The sequence below is a fragment of the Salmo salar genome, chromosome 26, assembly GCF_965601325.2.
Source record: "Salmo salar chromosome 26, fSalSal1, whole genome shotgun sequence".
Taxonomy (NCBI): Eukaryota; Metazoa; Chordata; class Actinopteri; order Salmoniformes; family Salmonidae; genus Salmo; species Salmo salar.
Window position 1 is genome coordinate 37170879 of NC_138316.1, and position 21719 is coordinate 37192597.

Sequence of the window (21719 nt, forward strand, 5' to 3'; positions counted from 1 at the left end):
TGTCTACAGGAGGATTAAGGGTTGGTGTCCATGTTGTTAGTCCTAAATAAACCTCTAAAGGGGGACTCCAGCACTTAGCCCAAAGTTTAAACTTAGTCTCCCATTAACATCAATGCATGACTAAGTGAAAATTACACTTAAGTGGAAGTCAGGATTCACCCCTAAGAAATTGAATGGGATTCCATCTCACTGCTTTCACTCAAGTCAGATCAGGTGTCATGAAAGGAAAAGTGTAGTTTTCTACAACAGTAGCTAATAAGCAGTGCAATATTTAAGTCCTTCTAAAGCCCGTTTGGACATACTATGGCCTGGAGTACTGTCACTACCAAAGGAATCAATGATACACAGTATCAGTAGTATTTGTTACTGTAATGATTCAAGTTGAAGTGGTTTCTCATTACGACCACATACAGTAGTAACATTTATCATCCGTATTTCCCTCTGTCACCACAGACACCCTTCCTACCTGGGAGGCCCTAGCGGTACCTGCAGGTCCAAGTCCTACCACCATGTGGCGTACAACCCCCCGACACGCTACTCCTCAGAGAACATCCACTCCGACCCAATCTACAGGAAGACCATCAGGCCCATGCACTCCGCAGAGGCAGCTGGGATAGTGACCGCCCAGAGCTACGTGGGCCGTCGCCCCTACACCACGCGCTACGTCATCGTCAACGAGCACGAAGCTAGGAAAAAGTTGCTTCGATCAGCCACACGCGTCCCTCGCCACTTCCGATCGGAGGACCCGGTGGGTGAAATCGTGGAGCTGATCCCACGGAATATCAAGCGGTATACTCCAAGGGCTCCGCATCTGCATGGGCACCCACATAGGTCGAATCCACCGCAGTCACACCTGAGTGATGAAGAGGAGGAGGAAGAGGCAGGGGGGAAGAGAGATTCTAGGAGGGGGTCGTTCGGGCAGACTCACCGGCCCCGCTCACTCTCCGACCTCCACCAGCCGGCTCGCTTCTACATCGGAGAGCGCCTGGAGACCAAGCTATCTATGGCGTCAAAAGACAGCCACACTGCTAGGGGGCGCTACGGCGGTGAAGCCCAAAAAGGGGACTGTGAGGATTTGGAGACGTGCTTGCACTCCCTCTCCCAGACCAGCATCAGAGGAGCGGAGCTTCCACCACCAGTCAGGCACACACAGTCCCCAGCCAGACACCCCCACTCCCCGAGCAGACCTGTACACTCATCCTCCCAGGGCCCTGGAAGACGCCTGGAGCCCCAGGTCAAGCCCAAGACATCCAGGTCCAAGCTGGAGCCTTCCCTGACTGAGTCGGACTCGGCTTCTCTGGCCTCCAGTAGCGACCAGCAGAACAGCAGCACAGACCAGTACATCCAGGTCATTCACAACAAGGAGAAGTATCTCAAGTCTGAGGCAAGGCAAGGCAAGCTGGCTAAGAAGAAGTCCAAAGCCAGTATAGATCTCAATGTGTCTGGGTCCAAAGACCTGGTCTGCTCCAACGTGTAGTTGGTGTATTTGTATTGTGAATATATCTAGGTTTATTTAACCTTTATTAATCCATGTAAGTTATTGACAGTAGTGTAAAGTACTTAAGTAAAAATACTTTAAAGTACTACTTAAGTAGTTTTTTGGGGTATCTGTACTTTACTTTTACTCCACTACATTCCTAATAGCCTGTTGTGGACAGGCGTTCCGCTAGCCAATGGAATCGCATGGCGCGAAATACAAAAACTACTAAAATACCACAATTCAATTTTCTCAATCAACTATTTTACACCATTTTAAAGATAAGACTCTCGTTAATCTAACCACATTGTCCGATTTCAAAAAGGCTTTACAGCGAAAGCAAAACATTAGATTATGTTAGGAGAGTACATAGACCAAAATAATCACACAGCCATTTTCCAAGCAAGCATACATGTCAATAAAACCCAAAACACAGCTAAATGAAGCACTAACCTTTGATCTTCATCAGATGACACTCCTAGGACATTATGTTATACAATACATGTATGTTTTGTTCAATCAAGTTCATATTTATATCCAAAAACAGCTTTTTACATTGGCGTGTGATGTTCAGAACATGTATTCCCACCAAAAACTTCTGGTGAATTTACTAAATTACGTTGCCAAAATAAACGTTGACAATATACATAACAATTGTTAAAAAAATTATAGATACAGAACTCCTTTATGCAATCGCTGTCAGATTTTAAAATAGCTTTTCGGCGAAAGCACATTTTTTCAATACTCTGATTACATAGCTCAGCCATCACCGTGAGCTATTTTGACACCTGCCAAGTTCGGGGCAAACTAAACTCAGAATTATTATTAGAAAAATTGTATTACCTTTGCTGATCTTCGTCAGAATGCACTCCCAGGACTGCTACTTCCACAAGAAATGTTGTTTTTGTTCCAAATAATCCATAGTTATGTCCAAATACCTCCGTTTTGTTCGTGCGTTCAGGTCACTATCCAAAGGGTAACGCGCGAGCGCATTTCGAGACAAAAGTCAAAATGTTCCATTACCGTACTTAGAAGCATGTCAAACGCTGTTTAAAATACATTTTATGGTATTTTTCTCGTAAAATAGCGATAATATTCCAACCGGACAATAGTGTATTCATTCAAGGAGGAAAAGAAAAAACAGCGAGCTCGCGGGAATGCGCATATCCAATCTCTTTGTCCCCAGGCAGCCAACTGAGAAACTGAGCTACTATACTCTGCCCAGAGACAGGAGAAGGCTCAATCCACTTTCTGAAGGCTTTAGACAGCCAATGGAAGCCTTAGAAAGTGCAATGTAACCCCACAGATACTGTAGTTTCGATTGAGAATCAAAAGAAGAACTACAATTCTCAGACAGTCCACTTCCTGCTTGGAATTTTCTCAGGTTTTTGCCTGCCATATGAGTTCTGTTATACTCACAGACACCATTCAAACAGTTTTAGAAACTTCAGAGTGTTTTCTATCAATAATATGCATATTCTCGTTTCTGGGCAAGAGTAGTAACCAGTTTAAATCGGGTACGTTTTTTATCCGGACGTGAAAATACTGCCCCCTATCCTAAACAGGCTAAAGAAAATAATGTGCTTTTTACTCCTTACATTTTCCCTGACACCCAAAAGTACTTGTTACATTTTGAATGCTTAGCAGGACAGAAACTGTTTAATTCACACAATTATCAAGAGAACATCCCTGGTCATCCCTGCTGTCTCTGATCTGGCAGACTCACTAAACACATTCTTCACGTGTAAATTATGTCTGACTGTTGAATTGTGCCCCTGGCTATCCGTAAATTAAAAAAACAAGAAAATCGGGCCGTCTGGGTTGCTTCTGCCCCTGAGCAAGGCAGTTAACCGACTGTTCCCCGGGCGCCGACGACGTGCATATCGATTAAGGCAGCCAACCGCACCTCTCTGATTCAGAAGGGTGTGGTTAAATGTGGAAGACACATTTCAGTCGAATGCATTCAGTTGTACAACTGACTGGTATCCCCCTTTCCCTTTCCTAAATTAATATAAGGAATTTGAAATGATTTATACTTTTACTTTTTATACTTAAGTATCTTTTAGAAATTCACATTTGCTTTTGATACTTAAGTATATTTAAAACCAAATACTTTTAGAGTTTTACTCAAGTAGAATTTTACTGGGTGACTTTCACTTTTACTTGAGTCATTTTCTTTTAAGGTATCTTTACTTTTACTCAAATATGACAATTAGGTACTTTTTCCACCACTGGTTATTGAAAGCAAATTGTATTTTACAATAATGACCTGTCGAGTTAATTGTTTTGTAGTGGGTTACATAAAGTCGTATTGTAAACCACAGAAAACGTGAATAGCCCATTCATGCCCAATGCTATACTTTGTGTGTGTTAACAAACAGCTCTATGTGCATAATATGCATAATATATTATATGCTCACATTGTCATGGATACTGTGCTTGCTCTCAATCAAATAAATATCATGGTCAATGGTCCAAAGTAGTGTATCTAAGCATCAGATTATTTTGTTCTACTCAAGGTTATGTGTATGGCCCTTGATGTTTGTTTTAGGGTTGTCACAAACAGGTGTTATATTGGCTATTGTGTGTGTGTGTACATTGTACCAAGCAAACATGGCCTTCAATTCAGTAAAATGATGATACGGTAGTAAAGTATGATGTGTAACATATATAATATACTCTGCAAAAAAATAAATGTCCCTTTTTAAGGACCCTGTCTTTCAAAGATAATTCATGAAAATCCAAATAACTTCACAGATCTTCGTTGTAAAGGGTTTAAACACTGTTTCCCATGCTTGCTCAATGAACCATAAACAATTAATTAACATGCACCTGTGGAACGGTCATTAAGACACTAACAGCTTACAGACGGTAGGCAATTAAGGTCACAGTTATGAAAATTTAGGACACTAAAGAGGCATTTCTACTGACTCTGAAAAAGACCAAAAGAAAGATGCCCAGGGTCCCTGCTCATCTGCGTGAACGTGCCTTAGGCATGCTGCAAGGAGGCATGAGGACTGCAGATGTGGCCAGATACCAGATATCACCGGCAACAACATTGCCTATGGGCACAAACCCACCGTCGCTGGACCAGACAGGACTGGCAAAAAGTGCTCTTCACTGACGAGTTGCGGTTTTGTCTCACCAGGGGTGATGTTCAGATTCGTGTTTATCGTCAAAGGAATGAGCGTTACACCGAGACCTGTACTCTGGAGCGAGACAGATTTGGAGATGGAGGGTCCATCATGGTCCGGGGCAGTGTGACACAGCATCATCAGACTGAGCTTGTTGTCATTGCAAACAATCCCAACGCTGTGCGTTACAGGGAAGACATCCTCCTCCCTCATGTGGTACCCTTCCTGCAGGTTCATCCTGACATGACCCTCCAGCATGACAATGACACCAGCCATACTGCTCGTTCTGTGCGTGATTTCCTGCAAGACAGGAATGTCAGTGTTCTGCCATGGCCAGCGCGAAGCGCCCGGATCTCAATCCCATTGAGCACGTCTGGGACCTGTTGGATCGGAGGGTGAGGACTAGGGCCATTCCCCCCATAAATGTCCGGGAACTTGCAGTTGCCTTGGTGGAAGAGTGGTGTAACATCTCACAGCAAGAACTGGCAAATCTGGTGTAGTCCATGAGGAGGAGATGCACATCAGTACTTAAGGCAGCTGGTGGCCACACCAGATACTGACTGTTACTTTTGACCCCCCTTTGTTCAGGGACACATTATTCAATTTCTGTTAGTCACATGTCTGTGGAACTTGTTCAGTTTATGTCTCAGTTGTTGAATCTTGTTATGTTTATAGAAATATTTACACATGTTAAATTTTCTGAAAATAAACATAGTTGACAGTGAGAGGACGTTTCTTTTTTTGCTGAGTTTATAACACCTTGCAGTGGCGGTTCTAGACCATTTCAACTGGGGGGGCCAAGCTGGGGCCAGTTGTACTGTTAGAGGGGCCAGTTACATTAGACGTTATTGTTGTCATATCGTTTTCTTCACTGCATTGCAGGCATTAGCAGGAAAAAGACCATGTTCATAATCATTAGTGTTCCGTGTTGCCACTGTCTAATAACAGATGTAAAAAAAGAACGATAGCAAAAATTAGTTATGTAAAAATTATTTCATACTCCACATTTAGGGGGGCCACAAGGGGGTCAAAAATTGTTGTCACAGCCCCCCCCCCCCCCCCCCCCAGAACCGCCCCTGGCACCTTGGGATATGTATAAAGTACATTTACAAAAGGAATGCCATGTCGATAACTTCTAGACTAAAAGTGGCCTGAGTCTGCTCTGTTCGTGGAGAAAAAAAACTTGACATATTAACATATGTGTTTCGATAACTGATTGTCGTGGCAGTAACAACATTGAAAGTACCAATTGTTTTCACCCTTCTATCTGGGGCATGATCTGGTGTACACGTAACTATCAATTTCCATCTACAATTCCCAGCATTCACTTCAACACTGTTCCAAGCTTCCAACGAATCAGAAAGCGTACTTTTTTCACATGAATTTTTTTCATCAGTTGATGGGAAAACGGCTAGCTAGCCTGCTGGCTAAATAAGCTTAATCTTTACTACAAATTCGTGTTAGATGTTTATGACAATCCATATTTATTTTAAGCAAGTCTGAGTCTTACTGACTTCAGGAATCTCGCGGCTAACGATAATGCAAGTCTTTCATTCAATATTTTCATTAGCTAACTAACGTTACACAAACGTTAGCTAGCTACTGCAAATTGTCTTATATTGGCGTGTATGGCTAACTGTTACTAAAGGTAACTGTCTCATATTCATAGTTAATATTTTACGTTTCATACTCTACGCTAACTTCAGCTAGTTATCTTGTGTGTCAGTCTAAATCCATCCATTTGGAATCACGGCTAATGTTATCTATCTAACTAGTCAGTTAGCCTGACAGCTGGCTAGCTATTGAACAGGTTGCAAGTCCTCCATCATCACATCTGCCAGGCGGACTCAACCAGCATGGATTACCAGAACACAGCGAATGCAGTTGGGGACTGTCTTTTGAGCTACACCAAGGACGAGTCTGGATGGAAAGTCTGCAAGAAATCGGTACGTAATGTTCTAGGTAGCAATATGAATATTTTATAATTACAGGTGACGTGCCTTTCCGTGCACCGTGTTAACAGCTCCATTTTGCTGTGTCATTGTAAATAACATAGCTAGGTAAATGCAGTCAGTGGGTTGACAACAGCAACCAATGTTTTGTTTTTGACATGGATGTGTCTGTCCATTTTTAGAATGACGTCATCGTGTCCTGGCGGCCATCGACTGAGTTCCCTGGGAATGTGTAAGTATAAGCTATTCTCCTTATCTAGGCCAAATCATTCATTTCTACATTTTCTATAGAAGCAAGTTAGACTAGCTAAATGTCCATTTCACAATCTTATCTCAGGAGAGTCTTTAACGTTACTGCTTAACAGCGGTAACCTTGACATGAACTAGCTATCTCCAACTGAACTGACAGCATCGGTATCTGAAACTGTTGGACTTAAGTTTTTACTAAGGTCATCTTCAGCTGTGTATCATAACGGTCTAAAGAGGGCTACTTTCCCCTCCTCGACCAGTTTCCTTCAGCTGCATTGATATGAAAAAACTGAGAAAGAAATATCCACCATCTTGCTTTTACTGTTGCTGTTTTCAGTTCAGTGCAGATGGAGAGAACATGGAGATGAAGCCATGTTCAACTTTTAATTAAGAAAGCACCAATAACAAGCTGGCTTCCCAGACCCAGATTAAGTCTAGTCCTGGACTAAAAAGCATTCTTAATCGAGAATCTCCATTGACAACACTTTTTAGTTTAGGACTGGGCTTAATCGGTCTCTGGGAAACCCGGAAACCGTCCCCCAAGTAGACCTACCTCTACATGTTATATTTGACGTGTATTAGGGTTAGTTTTCTGTCTATCTCTACATGTTATATTTGACGTGTATTAGGGTTAGTGTTCTGTCTATCTCTACATGTGTTGTGTCTGACAGGTACAGTACATTCAGAGAGTATTCAGACCCCTTCACTTGTTCTACTTTGTTACATTAGCCTTATTCAAAAATTGATTTAATTGTTTAGTTTTTTCCTCATCAATCTACACACAATCCCCCATAATGACAAAGCAAAATCAGGATTTTAAATTCTTGCAAATGTATTCAAAATATAAAAAACTGAAATATCACATTTACATAAGTATTCAGACCCTTTACTCAGTACTTTGTTGAAGCACCTTTGGCAGCGATTACAGCCTTGAGTCGTCTTGGGTATGACGCTACCAGCTTGGCACACCTGTATTTGGGGAGTTTCTCCCATTCTTCTCTACAGATCCTCTCAAGCTCTGTCAGGTTGGATGGGTAGCGTTGCTGCACAGCTATTTTCAGGTCTCTCCAGAGATGTTAGAGCGGGTTCAAGTCTGGGCTCTGGCTTAGCTACTCAAGGACATTCAGAGACTTGTCTCGAATACACTCTTGCATTGTCTTGGCTGTGTGTTTAGGGTCGTTATCCTGTTGGAAGGTGAACCTTTGCCCCAGTCTGAGGTCCTGAGCGCTCTGGAGCAGGTTTTCATCAAGGATCTCTATGTACTTTATTCTGTGAATCTTTCTCTCAATCCTGACTAGTCTCCCAGTCCCTGCTGCTGAGAAACATCACCACTGCATGATGCTGCCACCACCATGCTTCACCGTAGGGATGGTTTTGGTCAGGTGATGAGCTCTGCCTGGTTTCCTCCAGATGTAACGCTTGGCATTCAGGCCAAAGAGTTCAATCTTGGTTTCATCAGACCAGAGAATCTTGTTTCTCATGGTCTGAGTCCTTTAGGTGCCTTTTGGCAAACTCCAAGCGGGCTGTCATGTGCCTTTTTCTGACGACTGACTTAATTCTGGCCAGTCCCCCATGAAGGCCTGATTGGTGGTGCTGCAGAGATGGTTGTCCTTCTGGAACGTTATCCCATCTTCACAGAGGAACTTTGGAGCTCTGTCAGTTACCATCGGGCTCTTGGTCACCTCCCTGACCAAGACCCTTCTCCCTCGATTGCTCAGTTTGGCCGGGCGGCCAACTGTAGGAAGAGTCTTGGTGGTTCCAAACTTCATCCATTTAAGAATGAGGAGGCTACTGTGTTCTTGGGGACCTTCAATGCTGCAGAAATGTTTTGTTAACTTTCCCCGGGTCTGTGCCTCGACACAATCCTATCTCGGAGCTCTACGGACAATTCTTTCGACCTCATGGCTTGGTTTTTGCTCTGACATGAACTGTCAAATTATATATACAGGTGTGTGCCTTTCCAAGTAATGTCCAATCAATTGAATTTACCGCAGGTGGACTCCAGTCAAGTTGTAGAAACATCTCAAGGATGATCTGTGGAAACAGGATGCACCTGAGCTCAATTTCGAGTCTCAAAGGGTCTGAATACTTATGTAAATAAGGTATTTTCATTTATTTTATACACTTGCAAAAAATTCTAAACCTGTTTTTGCTTTGTCATTATGGGGTATTGTGTGTAGATTGGTGAGACCATTTTTTTATTTAATCATTTTTAGTTCTGAATACTTTACGAATGCACTGTATAAAAGTTAGGGTTAGTGCTGTTCTTTCTCTCTACATGTGTTGTGATGTGTCTGACAGATATAAGGGGGAGTCGGTGGTGAAGGGAAGTCCAGAGAAGGTATGGGAGTGTCTGAAGCCAGTGCCAAATGGACTGCGGGTGAAATGGGACAACAATGTCAAGAAGTTTGAGCTGGTAGAGCAAGTCACTGAGGTAGGCTAAGTTTCAAACCAATGGACCGTACTGTAGTCACAGTCAGTCACAATTCAGTTGTTTTGTCCCCATCATCATCATCATCTATGTTCTGAGTTTGCTTTAGAGAGTTGTCACTGATCATATCATTCATTTGTTTCTCCATTGATTCTTTATCATTCCTCACTCACTCACACACCCACAAACAAATCACAACTGAATAGATACTCTGTCATCCATTCTTGCTGTATAGTTCTGTCCTACTCCCCCAACTTTGTTGATAAGCCTTAGGGTTTTATTGAAGTGAGTTGTACCTGACCTCTATGGGACTTCCTGGTTACGTGACGGTTAAATAAGTTATCCAAGCAACCAAAGTGTGTCATCCAGTTTTTTCATGGTTTTGATACATGTTTCCTAAAGGGCACCTGCCAGCGATCACCACACCCACAGCACCAATGCAGCACTCCTACCCTTTGTTCTCTATTCCATTAGTCATGTTTATATTTATTTGCTTTGGGACGAACACAAGTTCAGGAACATGTTCAGTAGGAAAACGTAGATAAATGCTATGGTGGTGGTGAGGGTAGGTAACATCTCCACCCCGCTGATCCTCAACACTGGGTCCCCACAAGGGTGCGTTCTCAGCCCTCTTCTGTACTCCCTGTTCACCCACGACTGCGTGGCCATGCACGCATCCAACTCAATCAAGTTTGCAGACGACACTACAGTGGTAGGCTTGATTACCAACAACGGCGAGACGGCCTACAGGGAGGAGGTGAGGGCCCTCGGAGTGTGGTGTCAGGAAAATAACCTCGCACTCAATGTCAACAAAACAAAGGAGATGATCGTGGACTTCAGGAAACAGCAGAGGGAGCAGCCCCCTATCTACATCGACGGGGTAGTAGTGGAGAGGGTGGAGAGTTTTAAGTTCCTCGGCGTACACATCACGGACAAACTGAAATGGTCCACCCCACAGACAGCGTGGTGAAGAAGACGCAACAGCGCCTCTTCAACCTCAGGAGGCTGAAGAAATTTAGCTTGTCACCAAAAACACTCACAAACTTTTACAGATGGACAATAGAGAGCATCCTGTCGTGCTGTATCACCGCCTGGTACGGCAGCTGCTCCGCCCACAACCGTAAGGCTCTCCAGAGGGTAGTGAGGTCTGCACAACGCATCACCGGGTGCAAACTACCTGCCCTCCAGGACACCTAGACCACCCGATGTCACAGGAAGGCCAAAAAGATAATCAAGGACAACAACCACCCAACCCACTGCCTGTTCACCCCACTAACATCCAGAAGGCGAGGTCAGTACAGGTGCATCAAAGCTGGGACCAAGAGACTGAAAAACAGCTTCTATCTCAAGGCCATCAGACTGTTAAACAGCCATCACTAACATTGAGTGGCTGCTGCCAACATACTGACTCAACTCAAGCCACTTTAATAATGGGAGAATTGATGTAATCAATTTATCACTTGCCACTTTATATTATTTATATTAGATCATGTTTACATAACCTACATTATTCATCTCATATGTATATACTGTACGCCATACCATCTACTGCATCTTGCCATCTTGATGTAATTAGATGTATCACTAGCCACTTTAAACAATGCCACTTTATATCATGTTTTCATAACCTACATTACTCATCTCATATGTATATACTGTACTCTATACTATATACTGCATCTTGCCATCCTGATGTAATGTATCACTAGCCAGCTTAAACAATGCTGCTTTATATGTTTTCATACCCTACAATACTCATCTCATATGTATATACTGTACTCCATACCATCTATTACATCTTGCCTATGCCGTTCGGCCATCACTCATTTATATATTTTTATGTACATATTCGTATTCATTCCTTTACACTTGTGTGTACAAGGTAGTTGTTGTGGAATTGGTAGATTACTTGTTAGATATTACTGCATGGTCGGAACTAGAAGCACAAGCATTTCGCTACACTTGCATTAACACCTGCTAACCATGTGTATGTGACAAATAAATTTGATTTGATTTGGATAGAACTGATGCCCTACCTTATTCTGCAGATCAGAGGGGTACTTTTGTTGTGTCCTGTCCTATCTTGTGGAACGTTGCAGATAGAAATGTCATGGATAGAACTGACGTGATGCCTTATTCTGCTTATCAGAGGGGATTGTTTAATTCTACTTTGTATATTTCTATATGAACATTCCACAACGCCGTGTCCTGCTGAGCGAGGCCCAGTGTTTACCTGCCTAGTCTCTCCCCTCCTCACACAGAACATCACTGTCTGCAGAACAGTCACTCCGTCAGCAGCCATGGGCATCATAGCTCCCAGAGACTTTGTCGACGTTATTCTAGTGAAGCAATACGAAGACGGCACCATTACATCCAATGGTGCGTAACGCCTCTATCTCTCCTCCTTTTGTCTTTTCTCTCTCTCTTCACTTTATGATAAATAGGAGTTCTAACAACAACAAGAAACGGTAGATCTAGAGCAAACGGTAGATCTAGAGCGAACGGTAGATCTAGAGCGAACGGTAGATCTAGAGCGAACGGTAGATCTAGAGCGAACGGTAGATCTAGAGCGAACGGTAGATCTAGAGCGAACGGTAGATCTAGAGCGAACGGTAGATCTAGAGCGAACGGTAGATCTAGAGCGAACGGTAGATCTAGAGCTTTATGATTAAAATAACATCTTGGAACATTTCTATAACAATGTATAATTTAACTAAATTTCTCTACTGACTCAATTCACGTTTCTATTGGAGTGTAGCTCTTTTTGTTCTTTGTCTGTCTAGGACTCCTTGGACGACTGCGCACACCTGTTTTTTTTATTAAATGTTAGGCTATTTTTATTGAACGTTGAGGCATTTACGGAGGACATAACAGCACAGACATTAAGAAATATAAAGGAATAAATAGGTATTCTAACAACAGCAAAAAACATAATCAATGATATACAAATCAAGCACTGGGATGCACAGACATACCACCCCATCGGCAGTAGGCTGAAATCAGTAGAGTACAAGAGGAACTATCGTCACTTGTCACTAATGCAGTGCTAGTGTGTGGATGATGTAGCCTAATCATCAGCCCTAACCCTCAGAGAGGCTGGCTGGGTGGGAATCTCTGGGACAGACAACTGTCTTACCCACTGGCAGGGACTGAGGCCTAGGCATAATCATCCATGTCAAAATATGGGTTGTGTTCAGTAGGCACGAAAAGGAAGAAAACACTCAAACTGTGATGTACTAGGCCTAGCCTATATGTTCTTGTCCAATAAGAAAGGCTTGGTTATGTATTCCGTTGCAAAACATTTTGCAACGGTGTGCCCAAGATGAGATTTGCGTTTTACCTTCACTATCAGTATACTAAGTAACTTTATGTGATTGATTGAATGAAAATAGACTGAATTATATCTACACATATTTGTATCCTCATAAGTTCTCTCCCTGTGTTCTGTCCGTTAGCCACCCACGTGAGCCACCCGAGCTGCCCTCCCCAGTCAGGGTATGTGAGGGGCTTCAACCACCCCTGTGGCTGCATCTGTGTCCCCATCTCTGGGTGAGTCACGTGCTGACACACACTTCTGTTTCATAATATTGGCGTTGTCTGATAACCTCATCTCCAAAACAAACTTTTCAGGAAATGGAAAAAATGTCCATATTTTCCCATTAATAATCAAGTTATTGAACTTCTAAAGCTATTTTGAATACATTTTATTGGTCGTAGAGCCGTACAATGTTCAGAGTACATTTCATTCAAAAATATAAATGACAAAAAATTGAGTTACGGTTTTCATCAGACAGCGACTTTACATACAGTACACATGCTTTAGTTTACAAACCCATCTGCAACATTCTGAACATTGTGTTCAGTTCTGTCAGAACCAAGGAAGCTTTTGTAGAGACAATGGTCCACCACAGGAGGGCAGTAGAGAGCTAAACTTCAGTGCACTCAGGTATACTAATTGAGGTATCTATAATGTGCACAGCAATAGGTTTGGTTTGAGCATTCTCTCTCTCAATAACATTATCTAACATGACCACCTGTCTTGATAGCTATGTAGCTGAAGAAGCACTGTCTAATATTGTTCATACAGTATAGTGTAAATTCAACCCCTCTCTCTCTCTCCAAGGGAGCCAAACAAAACACAGCTGTTCAGTTTCTTCCAGACGGACCTGGGGGGCTTCCTGCCTCGCTCCGTGGTCGACTCCTTCTTCCCATCCAGCATGGTGGAGTTCTACAGCAACCTGGCCAAGGCCATCAAGTCCCTCAAGGACCACTGATACACTCATACTTTACCTTCCCTTAGCCCTGGTCCCAGATCTGTTTGTGCTGCATAACCAACTCCTGGCACCAGGTGGTACTCAGATCTGGGACCAGCAATGATTAGCTATGTGAATGGCTTAGTTTTAAAGAGGCTTTATGGAACTTTTCACCTCAGGGGGCTTTTTAACTGAAAGGGATTGATTGATGTAAATGGATTTTAATAATCCTTATTAGAGAGCATGGGGCACACCTCCCCAGGCCGTGTCTTTCGAGATTAAAAATAAGGATTGTGTTTCATGAGTAAATAAATATTGTTATATCAACCATACAGGCAACACTCAAGCCAAAAATGTAGATAAACAATTAGCAACTCAACTTCTGTACAGCCTCTTTAAAAGAGTGGTCACCTGGCCTTGGCTTGGAGCAAACTGTATCTGAGCTTAAAGGGGGATGATATGAGGGAAGGAAGGAGTGCAGCTTGTTTGTCCCAGCATTAACACAGCTGATTTCAGGTCGTTGAGGTCTTGGTTCATTTGTGTAATAATGGTGTGTTAGTGCTGGAGTAAAAAGCCTGCACCCCTGGTACTGTTCCTTTCTAGGACCAGGTATGGTGGCCACTAGTGTAGTCTTACAAAAAGGTTGAGGGTCTGCTCTAATTTCATTCAACTCTGGAAGAAGATTGAATATGAATTTCTCATAGAGCTTCTTGTGCAATTTTCTTGAGTTGAAGCGATTGAAATGGAATTGACCTTAGCCCTGATGTTAAAGTTGCAATTTGTAAGTTATTTTTCCCCCTATTGTAGCAAGAAAGAGTACAAAAACAATCATCATGAACCCACCCAAAAAAACACACGTTACATTATTGGACATAATGTAGTTCCTGTTTTTCAATTATTATTTTTTTTCTTCATGCAGGTACACTAGTAAACACCCTGCCTCTTAGTCCTCGAACCGGAAATCCAACTTACAGACCGCACTTTTAAGCACTCTGGGCCGCACCTTTAAGAATAGATCTAGAGAGGTCAATTTTGCCAAACTCTACTTCCAAAACAATAAATATTTCCTGTACATTTCCTATTTAGTGATGCATTCCCCCCCCTACTTCCCACCCCAAAAGAATGAGAATAGATTTGAAATCTATATTTTGTATTCAGTGTCCTAAACACACATAGGATATGTCCTCCTTCCCTTTTGTACTGTTGCTGTTGAATACAGTCCATTCTGTTACACTGGCTGCATCCTACCTACAGTAACATGCATGTTGCATGGACCTTACAGGAACCCCAGAATGGAATCGGATTCCATTGGGACGAGTCATACCTCATTTTTTGTTGTCCTTTGTATACGGTAGTACTGTACTTGAAATGTTCTGGTTTAACCTGTCTCCACAGCCCTTTAACCAATACCTAAAGATGGAATCCGCAGTAGGGGGAAACGGTGCCACTGGCCGCTCCACCAGCATTGTTATTGTTGTTACTGAGCTGAGGAGCGTCGTGCAGCATGGTAATAAAATGCAGTACATATTGTGCGTGCGATGATGTCAGAGATGGAAATAACAGTGTTTGTTGTTTTCAGTGACTGGAAAGTGTTATGGACATGGTTGTTTTACCGTTGAGGATTCCAGCTTTAACCAGTAACCTTTAGAGGGTGTATATACCGGCCCCCCCAACTCTATCCTATTCCTAACCTTAACATCTGCCGGATTTATAGACGTCTAACCTCCAAGCAAGGATTCCTGCCTCAGTTACTTTTCTCTATGTAGTATGTAGATGTCAAAGTAAGAACACTGCATTATTCTTAAGCAAAGTTATTTGCAGTATGTATGGGCAAATGGCAATATGAACAGCTTCATCTAATGAAGAATGGACAAAGGGACATCCGCTGGAGTAGGAGAGCTTCTGAAGGATCTTGGGTTTTATTCAGTGGGGTACAACATGGTATGCGTCCCATAAGGCTCTGGTCCAAAGTAGTGCACTATAAAGGGAGTAGGATGCCATTTGGGACAGCCATGGATTCCAACCTAAGCACAGCAGCAGCAGACTGCCATATTCTGGCATCAATTGTGACTAGTGTCATTTTACACCGTAAAGAAACTTATTACCAGCATAGAGTTGAGAAAACCACTGTCTTTGATATGACACAAGAGGGCATGGTCATCCGTCTAGGCCAGGGTGCGTCTCCATAGCTTTTTTTAAATCATCGGTGAAGGGAAATAATGAGAGCAAGCATCAATAGTATTGAGATACATCCCTAGTTGGTTGAGGCAGCCTCTTCAGAGTATTGAGATACAGCCCTTTTAGGTGGAGGAAGCCTCCTCAGAGTATTGAGATATAGCCCTAGAAGGTGTCTTCACAGTGCTGTACAGTCAACCATCTGCATGCCTGCTGAGTCCTCTACATGTATGATGATAAGCCATTATATTAATGATGTTTTAGATCAATCTTTTTAGAAGCCTTGTGGTTAAGTTTCCTTTTGAAATGAAAACACTACTTAACGTAATTTTCTTATCCCGAGTGGATAATAACCTTAACTGACAAACCTTTACAAGTGCATTGCATTCCACCTCATCCACAACCAAGTCCAATATGCTTGCTTTTTTTTATCATTGTTTGCCTTTTGTTGGTGTAATACTATGAAGGCATTGTTTTGATGTGTGTTATTGTACTGTACGTGGAGCCTGAAGATCATACCTACCTACAGTGTATTGCTGTCTTAATGTCAGAGTACACACGTTGTCTATTGGTGGCTTGTTTTTAAAATGTACTCCATCATGCGTTTTGGGACAGATGTGTATGTTTTAGGGTACGTGTTGAATGCTGTTTGTTTGTCCTCAGCTCCTGATTGGAAAGCACAGCTGCTATGGAAAATGGCTGCTATTGAAATATACTATTAGTTCAGTTGTCAATAAAAGCAACACAGGAAAATAACATGTTTTTTTTAGGTCAGGATTAGGGTTATGAACATTTTTGAAAAATTACCAGAATTTCACATTTTCCTGAAATCCCAGTTGGAAGATTCCTGGAATCAGTAGGGAATACGCAGGGAATCTGGATATCCTCCAACCAGGATTTCTGGGAAATTGGGGAAAGTTACCACAATTTTGCGACCCTAATCCTGACCTGCACTCTACTGTACCGTAGGACTGTACTGTATACTGTATGTTCCACCCAGCAGGTTTTGTGTTTCACCAGCATCTGCATTAAAAACTACTGACTGTTACATCCAATGTTGTCGTCCTCTCTTGTCGCATTATATTACCATCACCACAGGTAGGAAAAGGGCTATACCCACTACACAAATTCACCGGCTGTTTTTCAAACACCAGAGAAGAGAAATTAAGGATTACGATGATGGATGAATAATGGTTACTCAACTTTCTTGGAAGTTCCCAAAACCAGAAGGGAATAAGCAGGGAATAGAGAATCCTCCAACAAGGATTTCTGGGAATTTTGGGGAAAATTAAAGGAGTTTTGCCTACAACTCGCATAGTCTCATTAACTGAGTGGCACATTTAAAAAATCTATATATATTTCACCTTTATTTAACCAGGTAGGCTAGTTGAGAACAAGTTCTCATTTGCAACTGCGACCTGGCCAAGATAGAGCGTAGCAATTTGACACATACAACAACACAGAGTTACACATGGAATAAACAAAACATACAGTCAATAATATAGCAGAACAAAAAAGGTCTCTACAGTGAGTGCAAATGAGGTAAGTTAAGGCAATAAATAGGCCATGGTGGCAAAGTAATTACAATATAGCAATTAAACACTGGAATGGTAGATGTGCAGAAGATGAATGTGTACAAGTAGAGATACTGGGGTGCAAAGGAGCAAGATAAATAAATACAGTATGGGGATGAGGTAGGTAGATAGATGGGCTGTTTACAGATGGGCTATGTACAGGTGCAGTGATCTGTGAGCTGCTCAAACAGCTGGTGCTTAAAACTAGTGAGGGAGATATGAGTCTCCAGCTTCAGAGATTTTTGCAGTTCGTTCCAGTCATTGGCAGCAGAGAACTGGAAGGAAAGACGACCAAAGGAGGAATTGGCTTTGGGGGTTACCAGTGAGATATACCTGCTGGAGCGCGTGCTACGAGTGGGTGCTGCTATGGTGACCAGTGAGCTGAGATAAGGCGGGAGACTTGTAGATAACCTGTAGCCAGTGGGTTTGGCGACGAGTATGAAACGAGGGCCAACCAACGAGAGCGTACAAGTCGCAATGGTGGGTAGTGTATGGGGCTTTGGTGACAAAACAGATGGCACTGTGATAGACTGCATCCAGTTGTTGAGTAGAGTGTTGGAGGCTATTTTATAGATGACATCACCGAAGTCGAGGATCGGTAGGATGGTCAGTTTTACAAGGGTGTGTTTGGCAGCATGAGTGAAGGATGCTTTGTTGCGATATAGGAAGCCGATTCTAGATTTAATTTTGGATTGGAGATGCTTAATGTGAGTCTGGAAGGAGAGTTTACAGTCTAACCAGACACCCAGATATTTGTGGATCAGAGAATCACCGGCAGCAAGAGCAACATCATTGATGTATACAGAGAAGAGAGTCGGCCCGAGAATTGAACCCTGTGGCACCCCCATAGAGACTGCCAGAGGTCCGGACAACAGGCCCTTCGATTTGACATACTGAACTCTATCAGAGAAGTAGTTGGTAAACCAGGCGAGGCAATCATTTGGGAAACCAAGGCTGTCGAGTCTGCCAATAAGAATGTGGTGATTGACAGAGTCGAAAGCCTTGGCCAGGTCGATGAATACGGCTGTTTTACAGTATTGTCTCTTATCGATGGCGGTTATGATGTCGTTTAGGACCTTGAGCGTGGCTGAGGTGCACCCATGACCAGCTCTGAAACCAGATTGCATAGCGGAGAAGGTACGGTGGGATTCGAAATGGTCGGTAATCTGTTTGTTAACTTGGCTTTCGAAGACCTTAGAAAGACAGGGTAGGATAGATATAGGTCTGTAGCAGTTTGGGTCTAGAGTGTCACCCCCTTTGAAGAGGGGGATGACCGTGGCAGCTTTCCAATCTTTGGGAATCTCAGATGATACGAAAGAGAGGTTGAACAGGCTAATAGGGGTTGCAACAGGGGTAATAGGGGTTGCAACAATTTCGGCAGATAATTTTAGAAAGAGAGGGTCCAGATTGTCTAGCCCGGCTGATTTGTATGGGTCCAGATTTTGCAGCTCTTTCAGAACATCAGCTATCTGGATTTGGGTGAAGGAGAAATGGTGGGGGCTTTGGCGGGTTGCTGTGGAGGGTGCCGGGCAGTTGACCGGGGTAGGGGTAACCAGGTGGAAAGCATGGCCAGCCGTAGAGAAATGCTTATTGAAATTCTCAATTATAGTGGATTTATTGGTGGTAACAGTGTTTCCTAGCAGTAAATGCATCTGTTTGTTCCATATGAAGTGACGGCCAGCCGCCCAACAACCTGCCCAACAACCTGCCCGCTTGACCCTATCCCCTCCTCTCTTCTCCAGACCATTTCCGGAGACCTTCTCCCTTACCTCACCTCGCTCATCAACTCATCCTTGACCGCTGGCTACGTCCCTTCCGTCTTCAAGAGAGCGAGAGTTGCACCCCTTCTCAAAAAACCTACACTCGATCCCTCCGATGTCAACAACTACAGACCAGTATCCCTTCTTTCTTTTCTCTCCAAAACTCTTGAGCGTGCCGTCCTTGGCCAGCTCTCCTGCTATCTCTCTCAGAATGACCTTCTTGATCCAAATCAGTCAGGTTTCAAGACTGGTCATTCAACTGAGACTGCTCTTCTCTGTGTCACGGAGGCTCTCCGCACTGCTAAAGCTAACTCTCTCTCCTCTGCTCTCATCCTTCTAGACCTATCTGCTGCCTTTGATACTGTGAACCATCAGATCCTCCTCTCCACCCTCTCCGAGTTGGGCATCTCCGGCGCAGCCCACGCTTGGATTGTGTCCTACCTGACAGGTCGCTCCTACCAGGTGGCGTGGCGAGAATCTGTCTCCGCACCACGTGCTCTCACCACTGGTGTCCCCCAGGGCTCTGTTCTAGGCCCTCTCCTATTCTCGCTATACACCAAGTCACTTGGCTCTGTCATATCCTCACATGGTCTCTCCTATCATTGCTGTGCAGACGACACACAATTAACCTGTTGGGGGTAGGGGGCAGTATTTGCACTGCCGGATAAAAAACGTACCCGATTTAATCTGGTTATTACTACTGCCCAGAAACTAGAATATGCATATAATTATTGGCTTTGGATTGAAAACACCCTAAAGTTTCTAAAACTGTTTGAATGGTGTCTGTGAGTATAACAGAACTCATATGGCAGGCAAAAACCTGAGAAGATTCCTTACAGGAAGTGACCTGTCTGACAAGTTCTTGATCTTCTTGGCTCTCTTTAATGAAAACTGAGGATCTTTGCTGTAACGTGACACTTCCTACGGCTCCCATAGGCTCTCAGAAGGCGGGAAAAAGCTGAATGATGTAATTCCAGCCACTGGCTGAAAAACATTAGCGCTTTTGGTAAGTGCTCTATCAGAGGACAATGGGACAGAGACGCGTGCACGAGTCGACCCCATGTTTTTATTTTCTCTCTCTTTGAACCTAAACACGCTTTCCCGGTCGGAATATTATCGCTTTTTTACGAGAAAAATGGCATAAAAATTGATTTTAAACAGCGGTTGACATGCTTCGAAGTACGGTAAAGGAATATTTAGAATTTTTTTGTCACGAAATGCGTCGTGCGCGTCACCCTTCTTTACCATTCGGATAGTGTCTTGAACGCACGAACAAAACAAAGGATATTTGAACATAACTATGGATTATTTTGAACCAAACCAACATTTGTTATTGAAGTAGAAGTCCTGGGAGTGCATTCTGAGGAAGAACAGCAAAGGTAATAACATTTTTCTTATAGTAAATCTGACTTTGGTGAGGGCTAAACTTGGTGGGTGTCTAAATAGCTAGCCCTGTGATGCCGGGCTATCTACTTAGAATATTGCAAAATGTGCTTTCACCGAAAAGCTATTTTAAAATCGGACATAGCGAGTAGATAGAGGAGTTCTGTATCTATAATTCTTAAAATAATTGTTATGTTTTTTGTGAACGTTTATCGTGAGTAATTTAGTAAATTCACCGGAAGTTTGCGGGGGGTATGCTAGTTCTGAACGTCACATGCTAATGTAAAAAGCTGGTTTTTGATATAAATATGAACTTGATTGAACAAAACATGCATGTATTGTATAACATAATGTCCTAGGGTTGTCATCTGATGAAGATCATCAAAGGTTTGTGCTGCATTTAGCTGTGGTTTGGGTTTATGTGACATTATATGCTAGCTTGAAAAATTGGTGTCTGATTATTTCTGGCTGGGTACTCTGCTGACATAATCTAATGTTTTGCTTTCGTTGTAAAGCCTTTTTGAAATCAGACAGTGTGGTTAGATTAACGAGAGTCTTGTCTTTAAAATTGTGTAAAATAGTCGTATGTTTGAGAAATTGAAGTAATAGCATTTCTAAGGTATTTGAATAACGCGCCACGGGATTCAACTGGCTGTTGAGTAGGTGGGACGATTTCGTCCCGCCGACCCTAGAGAGGTTAATCTTCTCCTTTCCCCCTTCTGATAACCAGGTGGCGAATCGCATCTCTGGATGTCTGGCAGACATATCAGTGTGGATGACGGATCACCACCGCAAGCTGAACCTCGGCAAGACGGAGCTGCTCCTCCTCCCGGGGAAGGACTGCCCGTTCCATGATCTCGCCATCACGGTTGACAACTCCCTTGTGTCCTCCTCCCAGAGTGCTAAGAACCTTGGCGTGACCCTGGACAACACCCTGTCGTTCTCCACTAACATCAAGGCGGTGACCCGATCTTGTAGGTGCATGCTCTACAACATTCGCAGAGTACGACCTGCCTCACACAGGAAGCGGCGCAGGTCCTAATCCAGGCACATGTCATCTCCCGTCTGGATTACTGCAACTCGCTGTTGGCTGGGCTCCCTGCCTGTGCCATTAAACCCCTACAACTCATCCAGAACGCCGCAGCCCGTCTGGTGTTCAACATTCCCAAGTTCTCTCACGTCACCCCGCTCCTCCGCTCTCTCCACTGGCTTCCAGTTGAAGCTCGCATCCGCTACAAGACCATGGTGCTTGCCTACGGAGCTGTGAGGGGAACGGCACCTCCGTACCTTCAGGCTCTGATCAGGCCCTACACCCAAACAAGGGCACTGCG

At 43.3% G+C, this 21719-nt stretch overlaps 2 protein-coding genes across 2 annotated transcripts in view; both read left to right on the forward strand.

Annotated features, from left to right (window-relative positions):
* LOC106587877 (transmembrane channel-like protein 3) overlaps positions 1-5232 on the forward strand; it is a 59781-nt gene extending 54549 nt beyond the window's left edge. Inside the window, exon 21 of the mRNA XM_045708975.2 lies at positions 454-5232. Coding sequence (XP_045564931.2) covers positions 454-1477 — 1024 coding nt within the window. The 3' untranslated portion in view covers positions 1478-5232. The remainder of the gene's footprint in view (positions 1-453) is intronic.
* Positions 5233-6017: 785 nt separating this feature from the next.
* Positions 6018-16719, forward strand: star5 (StAR-related lipid transfer protein 5). The gene is given in 7 exon segments (NM_001165371.1): positions 6018-6259; positions 6387-6557; positions 6746-6795; positions 9114-9246; positions 11505-11622; positions 12699-12792; positions 13367-16719. Coding segments are annotated over 6 exon segments (636 nt in total). The 5' UTR covers positions 6018-6259; positions 6387-6467; the 3' UTR covers positions 13518-16719.
* Positions 16720-21719: the final 5000 nt, after the last annotated feature.